The sequence below is a fragment of the Pristiophorus japonicus genome, chromosome 8 (genome assembly GCF_044704955.1).
Source record: "Pristiophorus japonicus isolate sPriJap1 chromosome 8, sPriJap1.hap1, whole genome shotgun sequence".
Classification (NCBI taxonomy): domain Eukaryota; kingdom Metazoa; phylum Chordata; class Chondrichthyes; family Pristiophoridae; genus Pristiophorus; species Pristiophorus japonicus.
In genome coordinates, this window is record NC_091984.1 from 225,260,790 (window position 1) to 225,276,646 (window position 15,857).

Sequence of the window (15,857 nt, forward strand, 5' to 3'; positions counted from 1 at the left end):
TCCCCCTCATAGCTCACACCGCCACCCAGTTTAGTGTCATCTGCAAACTTGGAGATATTACACTCAATTCCTTCATCCAAATCATTGATGTATATTGTAAAGAGCTGGAGTCCCAGCACTGAGCCCTGCGGCACTCCACTAGTCACAGCCTGCCATTCTGAAAAGGACCCGTTTATCCCAACTCTCTGCTTACTGTCTGCCAACCAGTTCTCTATCCATGTCAGTATATTACCCTCAATACCATGTGCTTGATTCTCCCTTGTCCACTCTACTAGTTACATCTTCAAAAAATTCCAGAAGATTCGTCAAGCATGATTTCCCTTTCATAAATCCATGCTGACTTGGACCGATCCTGTCACTGCTTTTCAAATGCACCGCTATTTCATCCTTAATAATTGATTCCAACATTTTCCCCACTACTGATGTCAGGCTAACCGGTCTGTAATTACCCGCTTTCTCTCTCCCTCCATTTTTAAAAAGTGGTGTTACATTAGCTACCCTCCAGTCTATTGGAACTGATCCAGAGTCGATAGACTGTTGGAAAATGATCACTAATGCATCCACTATTTCTAGGGCCACTTCCTTAAGTACTCTGGGATGCAGATTATCAGGCCCCGGGGATTTATCGGCCTTCAATCCCATCAATTTCCCTAACACAATGTCCCGCCTAATAAGGATATCCTTCAGTTCCTCCTTCTCACTTGACCCTCAGTCCCCTCGTACTTCCGGAAGGTTATTTGTGTCTTCCTTCGTGAAGACAGAACCAAAGTATTTGTTCAACTGGTCTGCCATTTCTTTGTTCCCCATAATAAATTCACCTGAATACGACTACAAGGGATCTACATTTGTCTTCACTAATCTTTTTCTCTTCACATATCTATAGAGGCTTTTGCAGTCAGTTTTTATGTTCCAGCAAGTTTCCTCTCATACTCTATTTTCTCCCTCTTAATTAAACCCTTAGTCCTCCTTGCTGAATTTTAAATTTCTCCCAGTCCTCAGGTTTGTTGCTTTTTCTGGCCAATTTATTTGCCTCCTTATGTTCCTTGGATTTAACACTATCCTTAATTTCCCTTGTGAGCCACGGTTGAGCCACCTTCCCCGTTTTATTTTTACTCCAGACAGGGATGTACAATTGCTGAAGTTCATCCATGTGATCTTTAAATGTTTGCCATTGCCTATCCATCGTCAATCCTTTAAGTGTCATTTGCCAGTCTATTCTAGCCAATTCACGCCTCAAACCATCGAAGTTACCTTTCCTTAAGTTCAGGACCCTAGTTTCTGAATTAACTGTGTCACTCTCCATCCTAACAAAGAATTCTGCCATTTTATGGTCACTCTTCCCCAAGGGGTCTCGCACAACAAGATTGCTAATTAGTTCTTTCTCATTACACATCACCCAGTCTAGGATGGCCAGCTCCCTGGTTGGTTCCTTGACATATTGGTCTAGAAAACCATCCCTAATACACTCCAGGAAATCCTCCTCCATCGCATTGCTACCAGTTTGATTAGCCCAATCAACATGTAGATTAAAGTTACCCATAACTGCTGTACCTTTATTGCATGCATCCCTAATTTCTTGTTTGATGCTGTCCCCAACCTTACTACTACTGTTTGGTGGTCTGTACACAACTCCCACTAGCGTTTTCTGCCCTTTGGAATTCCGTAGCTCCAACCATACCGATTCCACATCATCCAAGCTAATGTCCTTTTTTACTATTACATTAATTTCCTCTTTAACCAGCAATGCCACCCTGCCTCCTTTTCCTTTCTGTCTATCCTTCCTAAATGTTGAATACCCCTGGATGTAGAGTTCCCAGCCTTGGAGTCATGTCTCCGTGATGCCAATTACATCATACCCGTTAACTCGTTAACTGCTATCTTTGCAGTTAATTCGTCCACCTTATTCCGAATACTCCTCGCATTGAGGCACAGAGCCTTCAGGCTTGTCTTTCCAACACACTTTGCCCCTTTAGAATTTTGCTGTAATGTAGCCCTTTTTGCTTTATGCCTTAGGTTTCTCTGCCCTCCACTTTTAATTTTCTTCTTTCTATCTTTTGCTTCTGCCCCCATTCTACTTCCCCCTATCTCCCTGCATAGATTCCCATCCCCCTGCCATATTAGTTTAAACCCTCCCCAACAGCACTAGCAAACACTCCCCCGAGGACATTGGTTCCGGTCCTGCCGAGGTGCAGACCGTCCGGTTTGTACTGGTCCCACCTCCCCCAGAACCGGTTCCAATGTCCCAGGAATTTGAATCCCTCTCTTGTGCACCACTCCTCAAGCCACGTATTCATCTGAGCTATCCTGCGATTCCTACTCTGACTGGCACGTGGCACTGGTAGCAATCTTGAGATTACTACTTTTGAGGTCCTACTTTTTAATTTAGCTCCTAGCTTCCTAAATTCATCTCGTAGCACCTCATCCCAAACCTGTGAGCATACTCCCAGGAGCATACATTACAATGACCAATAGCATGGTCAAAGAGGTAGGTTTTATGGAGCGTTTTAAAGATGGAGAGAGAGAGGTAAAGAGGTTTAGGGATGGAATTCCAGAGCTTGTGACCTGAGCTGGCTCTGGTAGCCATTTACGCCGGCCATTTCTATTGCCTTCCCTCATAACTTATTCCACAATCGTATTATCCTTGTGGAGAAACTTCCCGACTTCCCTTAGTCCTACCGTCCTAAATTTTAAACTGGGCCCTCAGCACGGACAGCAGCCTTCACATTTACAGACTATGGACACCAACGGTCTGGAGCAGCCATGTTGGCTCATGAGCGTGTCCAATTCTGCACAGCACAGGGCTCCGGGAGAGTAAGTGAAAGATTTTGTGAAACAAAGTGACAGGGCATTGTTTAGAGAAAAATGAATCATTTCTGCCACTCAATATTACACAGAATTGATAGCACAGAAACAGGCCATGGTTGATGCTTCACACCAGCCTCCTCCCATCTCTCTTCATCTAACCCCATCTGCACATCCTCCTATTCCTTTCTCCCTCGTGGTTATCCAGCTTCCACTTAAATATATCTGCGCTATTCACCTCAACCACACCTTGTGGTAGCGAGTTCCACATTCTAATCACTCTCTGAATAAAGAGGTTTCTCCTGAATTTCCCTTGGATTTATACATGACTATCTTATATTTATGGCCCCTAGTTCTGGCCTGCCCCTGCAAGTGGAAACGTCTTTTCTACATCTACCCTATCAAAGCCTTTCATAATCGTCAAGACGTCTGTCAGGTCACCCCTCAGCCTTCTCCTTTCTCGAGAAACGAGTCTCGGAGGCCGAAATTGCCTGTCTCTAAGGCCCGTGGTCACCTGAAAGCAGTGGCCATGGGTCGGTACGGACTGGCCACTGTGTCTCTGCGGAGGGGCCGCCATTTTTGAAATGGCCCTTCCCCAGTCTTGGAGCGGTGTCCGGGACCGCTCCGCCCATTTTCCCGCCGTGGCGTGCACGCGCCGAGCCCTTACCGACCGGCGGCCAATCCCCTCCCGCGAGACAATTCCGCGGGGGTGGGGGGGGGGGGGTCAGAAAGGGGGTCGCCGCTGGTCGGTGTGCGGTCGGCGCGTGCCCGACGGAGGGCGTGCGGAAACCCGTTCCCGCCGCTCCCGGCCCGGGGTCAATAGAGGAAAGGGTCGGCCCATCCTTCTGCCCCCGCCCCCGGTCGGTGAGGCCTCCCCACTCCATTGCTGCCTCTTAGAGGTGGTAATGGAGCTGAAGGTGGGGGAGCAATTTCTGCCCCCTTCTCTACGTCTACCCTTTCATAATCTTACATCTGGGTAAAAGAGCGATTCCCCAGCCCGCTCAGTCTGTCCGGAGACACTCTGTACCTGCTCTCAATTAGCTGCTCCAACTCCTGCACCTTCCTGCACAGCTCCTCGGCCAGTGGGAAGGTCTTCGCCACCTTCATGAACAAGGCGGCGATTTTGTTGCTCCGCAGGAAGCCAGCGGCCCTGCGCTTGAGCCCATGTAGCACACAGGCCTCCACAGCAGCTGGGGAGAGGACAGAGAGGGCACCGCAGGTCAGTATCAAACCTTAAATGGAGTAAGCAGACACCCGCGTTAAAACCACAAAGCTTTCGGTGTTTCGATCTTCTCCACTTGCCTGGATGAGTGCAGCTCCAACAGCACTCCAGAAGCTCGACACCATCCAGGACAAAGCAGCCCGCTAAGTCAGCACCCCATCCATCACCTTCAACATTCACTCCCTCCACCACCGGCGCACCGTGGCTGCAGTGTGTACCATCGACAAGATGCACTGCAGCAACTCGCCAAGGCTTCTTCGGCAGCAACACCCAATCCCGCGACCTCTACCACCTAGAAGGACAAGGGCAGCAGGCGCATGGGAACACCACCACCTCCACGTTCCCCTCCAAGTCACGCACCACCCTGACTTGGAAATATATCGCCATTCCTTCATCATCGCTGGGTCAAAATCCTGGAACTCCCTCCCTAACAGTACTGTGGGAGTACCTTCACCACACGGACTGCAGCGGTTCAAGAAGGCGGCTCACCACCACCTTCTCAAGGGCAATTAGGGATGGGCAATAAATGCCGGCCTTGCCAGCGACGCCCACATCCCAGGAATTATTATTTTTTAACTCAGTGTTAAAAGACATTCCGACGCCTCACAGCGACCACATGACCAATTGGCTACCAGCAGTGTTCGCAACTCTGATTGGGTGTATTCCTGGAGCTTTCATCATATGATGTCCCGCCTCCAACCAAGCAGCCTTTGCCCTCCCAGTTCCTATATTTATATGACTAATAAACGAAAGTGCTCAAAGATGTAACAGATGCCCCTATGATTTTTCTTCCAGGTTTGCTCTCAGTTGTGTACAGAAGATTCATCTTTAACTCCAAGAGACTCCAGGACAACCCTGGAATGTTGGCCAGCCGAGCCACCAATCATCAGAGGTTATGGCCCCACCAGCTCTATACCTCTCAGAATGATGGATCTTTAAAAAAAGATTAATTCTCGAGATATGGGCGGCGCTGGCAAGGCATTTACTGCCCCTCCCCAGATGCCCATTTTTATATAACTGAGGGGCTTGCTAGGACACTTCAGAAGGGCAGTTAAGAGTCAAGAACAATGTTGGGGGGACTGGAGTCACATATAGGTATGGACGGCAGGTTTCCTTCCCGAAAGGACATTAGGGGGCCGAAATTGCCCTCCGACCAAAAGGGGGCGCACTCACCGATCTTGAAGAGAGAAATTCAACTCTTTGTACATTTTTTTTGCTCTGGGCGATGAAGTTAGGTTGCGATGGGGCGGAAGTGCACGGGGGAGTGGGGTGGGAGTGCGTGAAGAGAGGGGTGGAAGTGCGTGGGGAGCCAGGCGGAAGTGCGTGAGGAGCGGGATGGAAGTGCATGGGAAGCGGGGCGGGAGTGCGTGGGGAGTGGGGCGGACGTCAGTACTTGTCGTCAGCGCCATCCGCAAAAATAATGGTGGCAATGTCGCGATTGTCGGTGACTCCACACAGACCGAGCGGTGAGTGCTTTCCACATCGTCACTGCCACTTTGAGGCGGGAACGGTTCTTTAAAAAAAGGGGCAATTTCGGCCCCTAGATCTGTAATGACCGGGCACATTGTAACATTCCTGTTGATGCCAAATAACAAGATCCCATCGCTGCAGTGGATATCTGCCTTGTTATTCAAAAAGTTTTTGTCATACTTAAAAAAAAATAGTTGTCACCCTTCCCATGACCACAACATTCTGATTGGTCTTTCAATTGATATTACCGGGACAACCATTTTAAAACCAACCAGCTCAGCTGACCCACCATCCATTTGGTGTCATACCACAAGAGTCCCAAGTAAGATGCAGGAAAAATATTATGGGTAAGCGGTTAAATGATTCCTTATGGGCTTTTTTTAAATGACATTTTCAGTAGGTCACATTTATTGTGTATGGTAAGTTTACAAAGTGATTCAGAGATTTTTGGGGAGTAAGTGACAGCCCTCCAAAACAAAAATATGCCAGGGTTTTGCTGGACACATATGCATCCAATTGCCACCCTGCCCTCACCTTGACATGGTCCATCTCCAACTCTTCCCTTCCCTTCCCTCCCTCGACTTCTCTATCTCCATCTCTGGGGATGGGCTTTCGACCAGTATCCACTATAAGCCCACTGACTCCCACAGCTACCTGGACTGCACTTCCTCCCACCCCGCATCCTGTAAAGACTCCATTCCATTCTCCCAGATTCTCCGTCTCCATTGTATCTGCTCTGACGACGCCAACTTTCACACCAGTGCCTCTGACATGTCTTCCTTTTTCCTCAACCGAGGTTTCCCCTCCGCCGTGGTTAACATGGCCCTCGACCGTGTCCGTTCTATTTCCCGCACCTCTGCTCTCACCCCTTCCGCTCCCTCGCAGAAACACGACAGGGTTCCCCTTGTCCTCACCTTTCACCCCACCAGCCTCCACGTTCAACGGATCATTCTCCGCCATTTCTGCCACCTCCAGTGTGATTCCCACCACCAATCACATCTTCCCCTCCCCTCTCAGTATTTCAAAGGGATCGCTCCCCCCCCCCGCCTACGACACCCTGGTCCATTCCACAGTCACCCCCAGCACCCCCTCCCCTTCTCACGACACCTTCCCGTGCAAGCACAGGAGATGCAACACCTGCCCTTTTACCTCCTCACTTCCCACTGTCCAGGGCCCCAAGTAATCCTTCCAGGTGAAACAGTGATTTACTTGTACATCTTTCAATTTAGTATACTGTATTCGCTGCTCACGATGTGGTCTCCTCTACATTGGGCTCACTTCCCAATCGGCCGGCAAAATAATGCCCACGGGTTCAGCCGGGGCGCCAACAGGCAGCCTGGCAACCCCCCTCTTGGATGCCAGGCCGCTGGACCGGCCGAAACCCTCCCTGGTGGCCCAGTGGCCGAAGATAAAACATTCCCGATTCTCTCCCCTTTAACAGAGGGGAGAGAGCGCGTTGATGCACACGCGCTGTGACGTCACCACCGCTCAGCGGCGGAGTCCTGATCCCGCCCTAACTTCCACCCCTCAGCCTCACTTGCTGCACTTTCGCCTCCACCATGACCGACTTCCGGTCCGTCGGCAATGAAACGACAAAGTCCCGAAAATCGACGGAAAGGCTGCCTCAACGATGCCGGTGGAAAAAAGTCAAGAAAAAGGTAGGTCCGCCAGCTTTCTGGTGGCCCTGAATTTCGGCCCCAGCGTGTCTAAAAACACAGAAAAAGCTGGAATATTGTGTACAGTTTTGGTCTCCTTACCTAAGGAAGGATACACTTGCCATTGAGGGAGTGTAACAAAAGTTCACCAGACTGATTCCCGGGATGGGAGATTGTCCTAGGGAATGGAAGACCAACAGGAAGAGCAGTGCAGGGAAGGTAGTGCAGGGGTCCCTTGCGGTCATCCCCCTGCAAAACAGATACACCGCTTTGGGTACTGTTGAGGGGGATGAGTTATCAGGGGAGAGCAGCAGCAGCCAAGTTCACGGCACCATGTCTAGCTCTGCTGCACAGGAGGGCAGGAAAAAGAGTGGGAGAGCGATAGTGATAGGGGATTCAATTATAAGGGGAATAGATAGGCGTTTCTGCGGCCACAACCGAGGTCCAGATGGTATGTTGGCTCCCTGGTGCAAGGGTCAAGGATGTCTCAGAACGGGTGCAGAACATTCTGAAAAGGGAGGATGAACAGCCAGTTGTCGTGATGCATATAGGTACCAACGATATAGGTAAAAAATGGGATGAGGTCTTACGAGACGAATTTAGGGAGCTAGGAGTTAAATTAAAAAGTAGGACCTCAAAAGTAGTGATCTCAGGATTGCTACCAGTGCCACGTGCTAGTCAGAGTAGGAATCGCAGGATAGCTCAGATGAATATGTGGCTTGAGAAATGGTACAGAGGGGAGGGATTCAAATTCCTGGGACATTGGAACCGGTTCTGGGGGAGATGGGACCAGTACAAACCAGACAGTCTGCACCTGGGCAGGATCGGAACCAATGTCCTAGGGGGAGTGTTTGCGAGTGCTGTTGGGGAGGAGTTAAACTAATATGGCAGGGGGATGGGAACCTATGCAGGGAGACAGAGGGAAATAGAAGGGGGGCAGAAGCAAAAGATAGAAAGGAGAAGAGTAAAAGTGGAGGGCAGAGAAACCCAAGGCAAAAAGCAAAAAGGGCAACATTACAGCAAGATTCAAAAGGGGCAAAGTGTGTTAAAAAGACAGGCCTGAAGGCTCTTTGCCTCAATGCGAGGAGTATTCGGAATAAGGTGGACGAATTAACTGTGCAGATAGCAGTTAACATATACGATATAATTGGCATCACGGAGACATGGCTCCAGGGTGACCAAGGCTGGGAACTCAACATCCAAGGGTACTCAACATTTAGGAAGGATAGATAGAAAGGAAAAGGAGGCAGGTGGCGTTGCTGGTTAAAGAGGAAATCAATGCAATTGTAAGGAGGGACATTAGCCTGGATGATGTGGAATCGGTATGGGTGGAGCTGCAGAATTCCAAAGGGCAGAAAACGCTAGTGGGTGTTGTGTATAGACCACCAAATAGTAGTAGTGAGGTTGGGGACAGCATCAAACAAGAAATAAGGGATGTGTGCAATAAAGGTACAGCAGTAATCATGGGCGACTTTAATCTACATATAGATTGGGCTAACCTAACTGGTAGCAATGCGGTGGAGGAGGATTTCCTGGAGTGTATTAGGGATGGTTTTCTAGACCAATATGTCGAGGAACCAACCAGGGAGCTGGCCATCCTAGACTGGGTGATGTGTAGTGAGAAGGGACTAATTAGCAATCTTGTTGTGTGAGGCCCTTTGGGGAAAAGTGACCATAATATGGTAGAATTCCTTATTAAGATGGAGAGTGACACAGTTAATTCGGAAACTAGGGTCCTGAACTTAAGAAAGGTAACTTCGACGGTATGAGGTGTGAATTGGCTAGAATAGACTGGCAAAGGATACTTAAAGGATTGACAGTGGATAAGCAATGGCAAACATTTAAAGATCACATGGATGAACTTCAGCAATTGTACATCCCTTTCTGGAGTAAAAATAAAACTGGGAAGGTGGCTCAACCATGGCTAACAAGGGAAATTAAGGATAGTGTTAAAACCAAGGAAGAGACATATAAATTGGCCAGAAAAAGCAACAAACCTGAGGACTGGGAGAAATTTAGAATTCAACAGAGGGAGACTAAGGGTTTAATTAAGAGGGGGAAAATAGAGTATGAGAGGAAGCTTGCAGGGAACACAAAAACTGACTGCAAAAGCTTCGATAAATATGTGAAGAGAAAAAGATTAGTAAAGACAAATGTAGGTCCCTTGCAGTCGGATTCAGGTGAATTTATAATGGGGAACAAAGAAATGGCAGACCAATTGAACAAATACTTCGGTTCTGTCTTCACAAAGGAAGATACAAATAACCTGCCGAATGTACTAGGAGACAGTGGGTGTGGTGAGAATGAGGAACTGAAAGATATCCTTATTAGGCGGGAAATTGTGTTAAGGAAATTGATGGGATTAAAGGCCAATAAATCCCCAGGTCCTGATAGTCTGCATCCCAGAGTACTTAAGGAAGTGGCCCTAGAAATAGTGGATGCATTTTCCAACAATTTATCAACTCTGGATCAGTTCCTATGGACTGGAGGGTAGCTAATGTATCGCTACTTTTTAAAAAAGGAGGGAGAAAGAAAGCAGGTAATTATCAACCGGTTAGTCTGACATCAGTAGTGGGGAAAATGTTGGAATCAATCATTAAGGATGAAATAGCAGCACATTTGGAAAGCAGTGACAGGATCGGACCGAGTCAGCATGGATTTATGAAAAGGAAATCATGCTTGACGAATCTTCTGGAATTTTTTGAGGATGTAACTAGTAGAGTGGACAAGGGAGAACCAGTGTTTGGACTTTCAAAAGGCTTTTGACAAGGTCCCGCACAAGAGATTGGTGTACAAAATCAAAGCCCATGGTATTGGGGGTAATGTACTGACATGGATAGAGAACTGGTTGGCAGACAGGAAGCAGACAGTCGGGATTAACGGGTCGTTTTCAGAATGGCAGGCAGTGACTAGTGGGGTGCCGCAGGGCTCAGTGCTGGGACCCCAGCTCTTTACAATATACATTAACGATTTGAATGAAGGAATAGAGTGTAATATCTCCAAGTTTGCGGATGACACTAAACTGGGTGGTGGTGTGAGCTGCGTGGAGGATGCTAAGAGGCTGCAGGGTGACTTGGACAGGTTAGGCGAATGGGCAAATACATGGCAGATGCAGTATAATGTGGATAAATGTGAGGCTATCCATTTTGGGGGCAAAAATACGAAGGCAGAATATTATTTGAATGGCGGCAGACTAGAAAAAGGGGAGGTGCAACGCGACCTGGGTGTCTTGGTACATCAGTCACTGAAAGTGGGCACGCAGGTACAGCAGGCGGTAAAGAAGGCAAATGGTATGTTGGCCTTCATAGCTAGGGGATTTGAATATAGGAGCAGGGAGGTCTTACTGCAGTTGTACAGGGCCTTAGTGAGGCCTCACCTGGAATACTGTGTTCAGTTTTGGTCTCCTAGTCTGAGGAAGGACGTTCTTGCTATTGAGGGAGTGCAGTGAAGGTTCACCAGACTGATTCCAGGGATGGCTGGGCTGTCACATGAGGAGAGACTGGATCAACTGGGCCTTTATACATTGGAGTTTAGAAGGATGAGAGGGGATCTCATAGAAACATATAAAATTCTGACGGGATTGGACAAGTTAGATGCGGGAAGAATGTTCTTGATGTTGGGGAAGTCCAGAACCAGGGGACATCGTCTTAGGATAAGAGGTAGGCCATTTAGGACTGAGATGGGGAGAAACTTCTTCACTCAGAGAGTTGTTGACCTGTGGAATTCCCTGCCGCAGAGAGTTATTGATGCCAGTTCATTGGATATATTCAAGAGGGAGTTAGATATGGCCTTTACGGTTAAGGGGATCAAGGGGTATGGAGAGAAAGCAGGAAAGGGATACTGAAGGAATAATCAGCCATGATCTTATTGAATGGCGGTGCAGGCTCGAAAGGCCGAATGGCTGACTCCTGCACCTATCTTCTATGTTTCTATGTTTCTATGAGGAGAGATTGAGTAGACTAGGCCGATATTCTCTAGAGTTTAGAAGAATGAGGGGTGATCTCATTGAAACATACAAAATTCTTACAGTGCTCGACAGGGTAGATGCAGGGAGGATGTTTTCTCCGGCTGAGGTGTCTAGAACCAGGGGTCACCGTCTCAGAATAAGGAGTCGGCCATTTAGGACTAAAATGAGGAGAAATTTCTTCACTCAGAGGGTGGTGAACCTTTGGAATTCTCTACCCCAGAGAGCTGTGGAGGCTCAGTCGTTGAGTATATTCAAGACAGAGATCAGTAGATTTTTGGATATTAAGGGAACCAAGGGATATAGGGATAGTGCAGGAAAGTGGAGTTGAGGTAGAAGATCAGCCATAATCTCATTGAATGACGGAGCAGGGTCGAGGGGCCAAATGGCCTACTCCTGCCCCTAATTCTTATGTTCTTATATGCAGAACACTCTCCTGGACGGTGTAATATATGCACCTGTGAGTATTCCCCAGGTTTCTAGAGCTGTTGAAAATTCCCTCCGTGCCTTTCAGTTCTGCGCGGAGGGGTTTCCTGTACGGGCTGCTCCTGCTCCTTGCCATCCTCATTTGCCATCCGGACATGCCATGGCGCACCATCTTGCCGTCCGGAGGAGGCGGGGGTCCCCGATGGAGTGCACTCTATGCGGGAGTCCTCCCACTATTTATCGGGGACTTGGCCTGGAGGGTAGTGCACGGAGCACTCACGTGCAATAAGTTTTTAAGTCGGTTCACGGGCTCCCAGGCCGCCTGCAATTTCTGTTCCATGTTTTTATGGAGTGTGCGAGGTTGCAGCCCCTGTTCCATTATTTAAAGGGGCTGCTCCTCAATTTCTGGTTGCACTTCAGTCCCACACTCCTGATCTTTGGGCACCCTGTGCGGAGGGGAGCGGGTAGGTACGAGGGCCTCCTCGTAGGACTGCTCCTGGGCACGGCCAAGGGTGCCATCAGCCGGTCCAGGCAGCGGGCGGTCGAGAGGGTCGTTCAGCCTGACTGCCTGCCTCTCTTCCGCGCCACATCCGGGCCAGGGTGTCCCTGGAGATGGAGCACGCGGTGTCCACCGGTACGCTCGCGGCCTTCCGCGAGAGGTGGGCGCCGGAGGGACTGGACTGCATCATCACCCCCGGCAACCAAATTTTAATTTGATTTTCTTTTTTAAAGTTGAATTTGTTTTATTGCCGTGTTTTAGTGTTCCTCTCCCCCTTTATAGGGGGCACTTGTATATATTTGTGTTTTAGTGGCCAAAAAACACCCCTCAAAAAACCACAACAAAACACAAAACCCCCCCCAAAACAAACAAAAAAAAAGAGCCCTTGAAAAGTGTTTGGAGTGTACCCCCACTTGAATCAGGTTGCACTTGATTTAAGGTTTATTTCTGTTACAACCAAAAAGAGTGTAGAGCTGTTGAAAATTCCCTCCGTGCCTTTCAGTTCTGCGCGGAGGAATTTCCTACATGGGCTGCTCCTGCACACTCTCCACCTTGCCATCCTCATCTGCCATCCGGACACTCCATGGCGCACCATCTTGCTGCCCGGAGGAGGCGGGGGTCCCCGATGGAGTGCACTCTACGCGGGAGTCCTTCCTCTATTTATCGGGGGCTTGGCCTGGAGGGTGGTGCACGGAGCAGTCCCGTGCAATAAGTTTTTAAGTCGGTTCACGGGCTCCCAGGCCGCCTGCAATTTCTGCGGTCTGGAGGAGTCCGTGTTCCATGTTTTTACTGAGTGTGCGAGGTTGCAGCCCCTCTTTCAATATTTGAAGGGGCTGCTCCTCAAATTCTGGTTGCACTTCAGTCCCACACTCCTGATCTTTGGGCACCCTGTGCGGAGGGGAGCGGGCAGGTCGGAAGGCCTCCTCGTAGGACTGCTCCTGGGCATGGCCAAGGGGGCCATCAGCTGGTCCAGGCAGCAGGCGGTCGAGGGGGTCATTCAGCCCGACTGCCTGCCTCTCTTCCGCGGTTACATCCGAGCCAGGGTGTCCCTGGAGATGGAGCACGCGGTGTCCACCGGTACGCTCGCGGCCTTCCGTGAGAGGTGGGCGCCGGAGGGACTGGAGTGCATCATCACCCCCGGCAACCAAATTTTGATCTTAATTAAGTTTACTGTCAAAAGCTTAATGTGTCGGTTTTAGTGGCCCCCTTTAATAAGGGGGCATTGATTTATTGTTTCAACTTAAAAATAGTTGTAGAGCTGTTGAGTTGTGAGTGGCTTAGCCAGTCACGTGATGTTCACAAGACTCAATAAAACCCCAGCCAGTTGGGTTCGGGGGATCCACGATGAGGCAGGTGGTTGTGAGCCTGGTGGATGAACTGGTAATGTGTAGTGTGATTGTTAAACCTTTTGCTAATAGACCAACTAGTTCTTAATAGCAATGTGTTGCTATGAATTCTTAAGCAAGAACCCATGAAGCGAATACATTACAGCTGGGAGTGTGGGATTTGTAGTCGGTAACGTTACCTCAGCGACTGGCAGCTGCAGTCGATACTGTGCTCACCAGCCATGTGGGATCAATAGCTGTCGTATCATCGCAGCCTTGAAATAAGAGCTGGCGAGATTGAAGATAACTTCACAATTTCAAAAGAGCTTGTAGAAAGAGCAAGCAAGGAACAGCAATCAGAGCCTGGCCACAATATGTTGAATTGTCAATTTGCGAGGAGAACATGCAGGGGGAATTAGATGAGCAATCTTCATGCATCCATCTGAAGTGCTTTCCACTCTGTTTCCATAGCAACGGTCGGCCCCAGCCTGCTCCTGATAAACAATGCCTGCTGCCCTGAGCTCCTGCAGATAACTGCACCGCTCCCAATCTCCGTCACGTCCAACCAGCCCACCTCGTCAATCTTGGAGCTGGCACCAAGTGCCGCTCCCAGCTTAACCCCTTCACGGCCAAAGCTGGGCCCAGACTGCTTCTCAGCCCGACCAGTACCTTGACAGAATTGCACCAAGGTGCAGCAGTGAAGGCACTGGTCATTAATGGTCTCCTGGTGATTGGTTATCGCTGAAAGTGTCGAAGGGGTAAGCGCTGTGGCCTGGATATTAACCCCCGCATGACGGGCGGGAGATGGTTAAAGAGTTAAATACGGAGAACCCGGCTCCACACACGCCGCGCACGTCTCCGCTGCCATTTCTTACAGTGTTTGAGTGTCCTGATCGCCAATTCTCCCCCACCCAGACCGCAGACACTCTCTCTCCCCGCTACTGATCCCCGACCTCTCTCACCCGCCCCCCCCCCCACCCCCCCCACCACTCCTGATCTCGGCCTCCTCCGCCTCTGATCGTGGCCTCCCTCCCCCTCGCCCGATCTCCCCCCTCCCGATCACGGCCTCTCTTCCCCCATCCTGATCACAGGGCTCTCTCTCCCCTCCCCGCCAATGACAGGCTCCCTAACCCCTCCTTCCCGATCGGGGCTTCCCTCTCGCCTCTCCCCCCTCCCCGTATTGTAAGCACTCTAGTAATGACTCCACGAGGCAAGGTATTGTACTTGAACTGTGGTGACCTTAGTCCATTTATTACAGCCACTGAGTGAGGGTACAGTATGGTGAGTTCCCTTTTATACCTGGTTACCTGTCGAGTACAGGTGACCCCTAGGTCTCCACCAGTTGCACCCTCTGGTGGTACAGGCATAGTGTATACAGTGTGAAGGTACATTAGTAGTCTTATGTGACTGTACATTGAGTGTATAGGGTATATACTTATCTTATATATACACAACACCCTGATAGTGGTCTCCCTCCGCCAACCCCACCCCCGAGATTGCAGGCTCACTCTCTCCCGATTGCCAGGCCTCTCTGACATCCAATTCCCGGAGAAGGGCCCCGGTTGTGTTCCCCTGCCGATGGAGTTGCATCCTGCCCGCAGGCCAGGCTATCCATCCGGCTGAAATCTGGGCAAGAAACGGAGCTACAAAATGTTAATGCCGTTTTCGGTCTCCCCCTCACATTCCCGGAAATATCGGGGACATGCATCAAAACAGCCATTGTCTCCCAGCGCTGTGCATCTTGCAAGACACCCGAGCGTATCTGTCAGCAGACTATAGGAGTTTACAGCACAGGAGGCCATTCTGACCATTGTGTCTGTGCCGGCTTCGAGATAAATCAATTCAAGGCCAATCCCACTGACCCAGTCTCTTTCCATAGCCCGTTTAATTGTCACGGAGTTCCCCAGAGAAAACAGTCTTCCCCCTATTCACTCTAGCAAATCAACAAGAGTGTAAATGAGGCAAGTGATGCAATAATGGCATCTATCCCAAAGTGTACAAATCAGGTGACCTGGATTTACATCCAGTCCAGACTGAGAACCATTTCCTGTCTTTGCTGGTTCTTGGAATTCGGTCGAAATGAGTCTTAAACCCGATTCCAAAAATAGCCACAGGCCTACAGCATTAGTAAAGGCCAGAAAGAAGGCTGGTGGAGGAAGGAGTGTTCTTCTGAGGTTGAGCAAAGCCATGTTGTCGGATAAAATAAAGTAACTCAATTTCGGAACTCCATGATCCCGATACTGCCCAACACCAACACCTCGATGACAATCTAGATGCTATGGTTTGTCAATGTGTTTGAGAGAGTTGGTATGTCCTTCAGAGATGTATCCTAAGTAACATTTTCCCAGGAGCTCAAAAGTGTGGAACACATTCCCTCCTTTCCCCAAGTCTTCCCTTCCTGCTAAAAATCTTCTCAAACCTAAACTAGGTGTCAACTAACTGCAACTACCTAATTCATCTGTGTCGCCAACTCTTGTAACTATAGCCCTTCACC

The 15,857-nt window shown here is 49.4% G+C and overlaps 1 protein-coding gene across 1 annotated transcript in view; it reads right to left on the reverse strand.

The window, feature by feature from the left end:
* Positions 1-15,857, reverse strand: part of sgsm1a (small G protein signaling modulator 1a) — a 204,646-nt gene that overhangs the window by 107,701 nt on the left and 81,088 nt on the right. Inside the window, exon 4 of the mRNA XM_070888345.1 lies at positions 3,830-3,992. Within this exon, the coding sequence (XP_070744446.1) occupies positions 3,830-3,992 (163 nt within the window). The remainder of the gene's footprint in view (positions 1-3,829; positions 3,993-15,857) is intronic.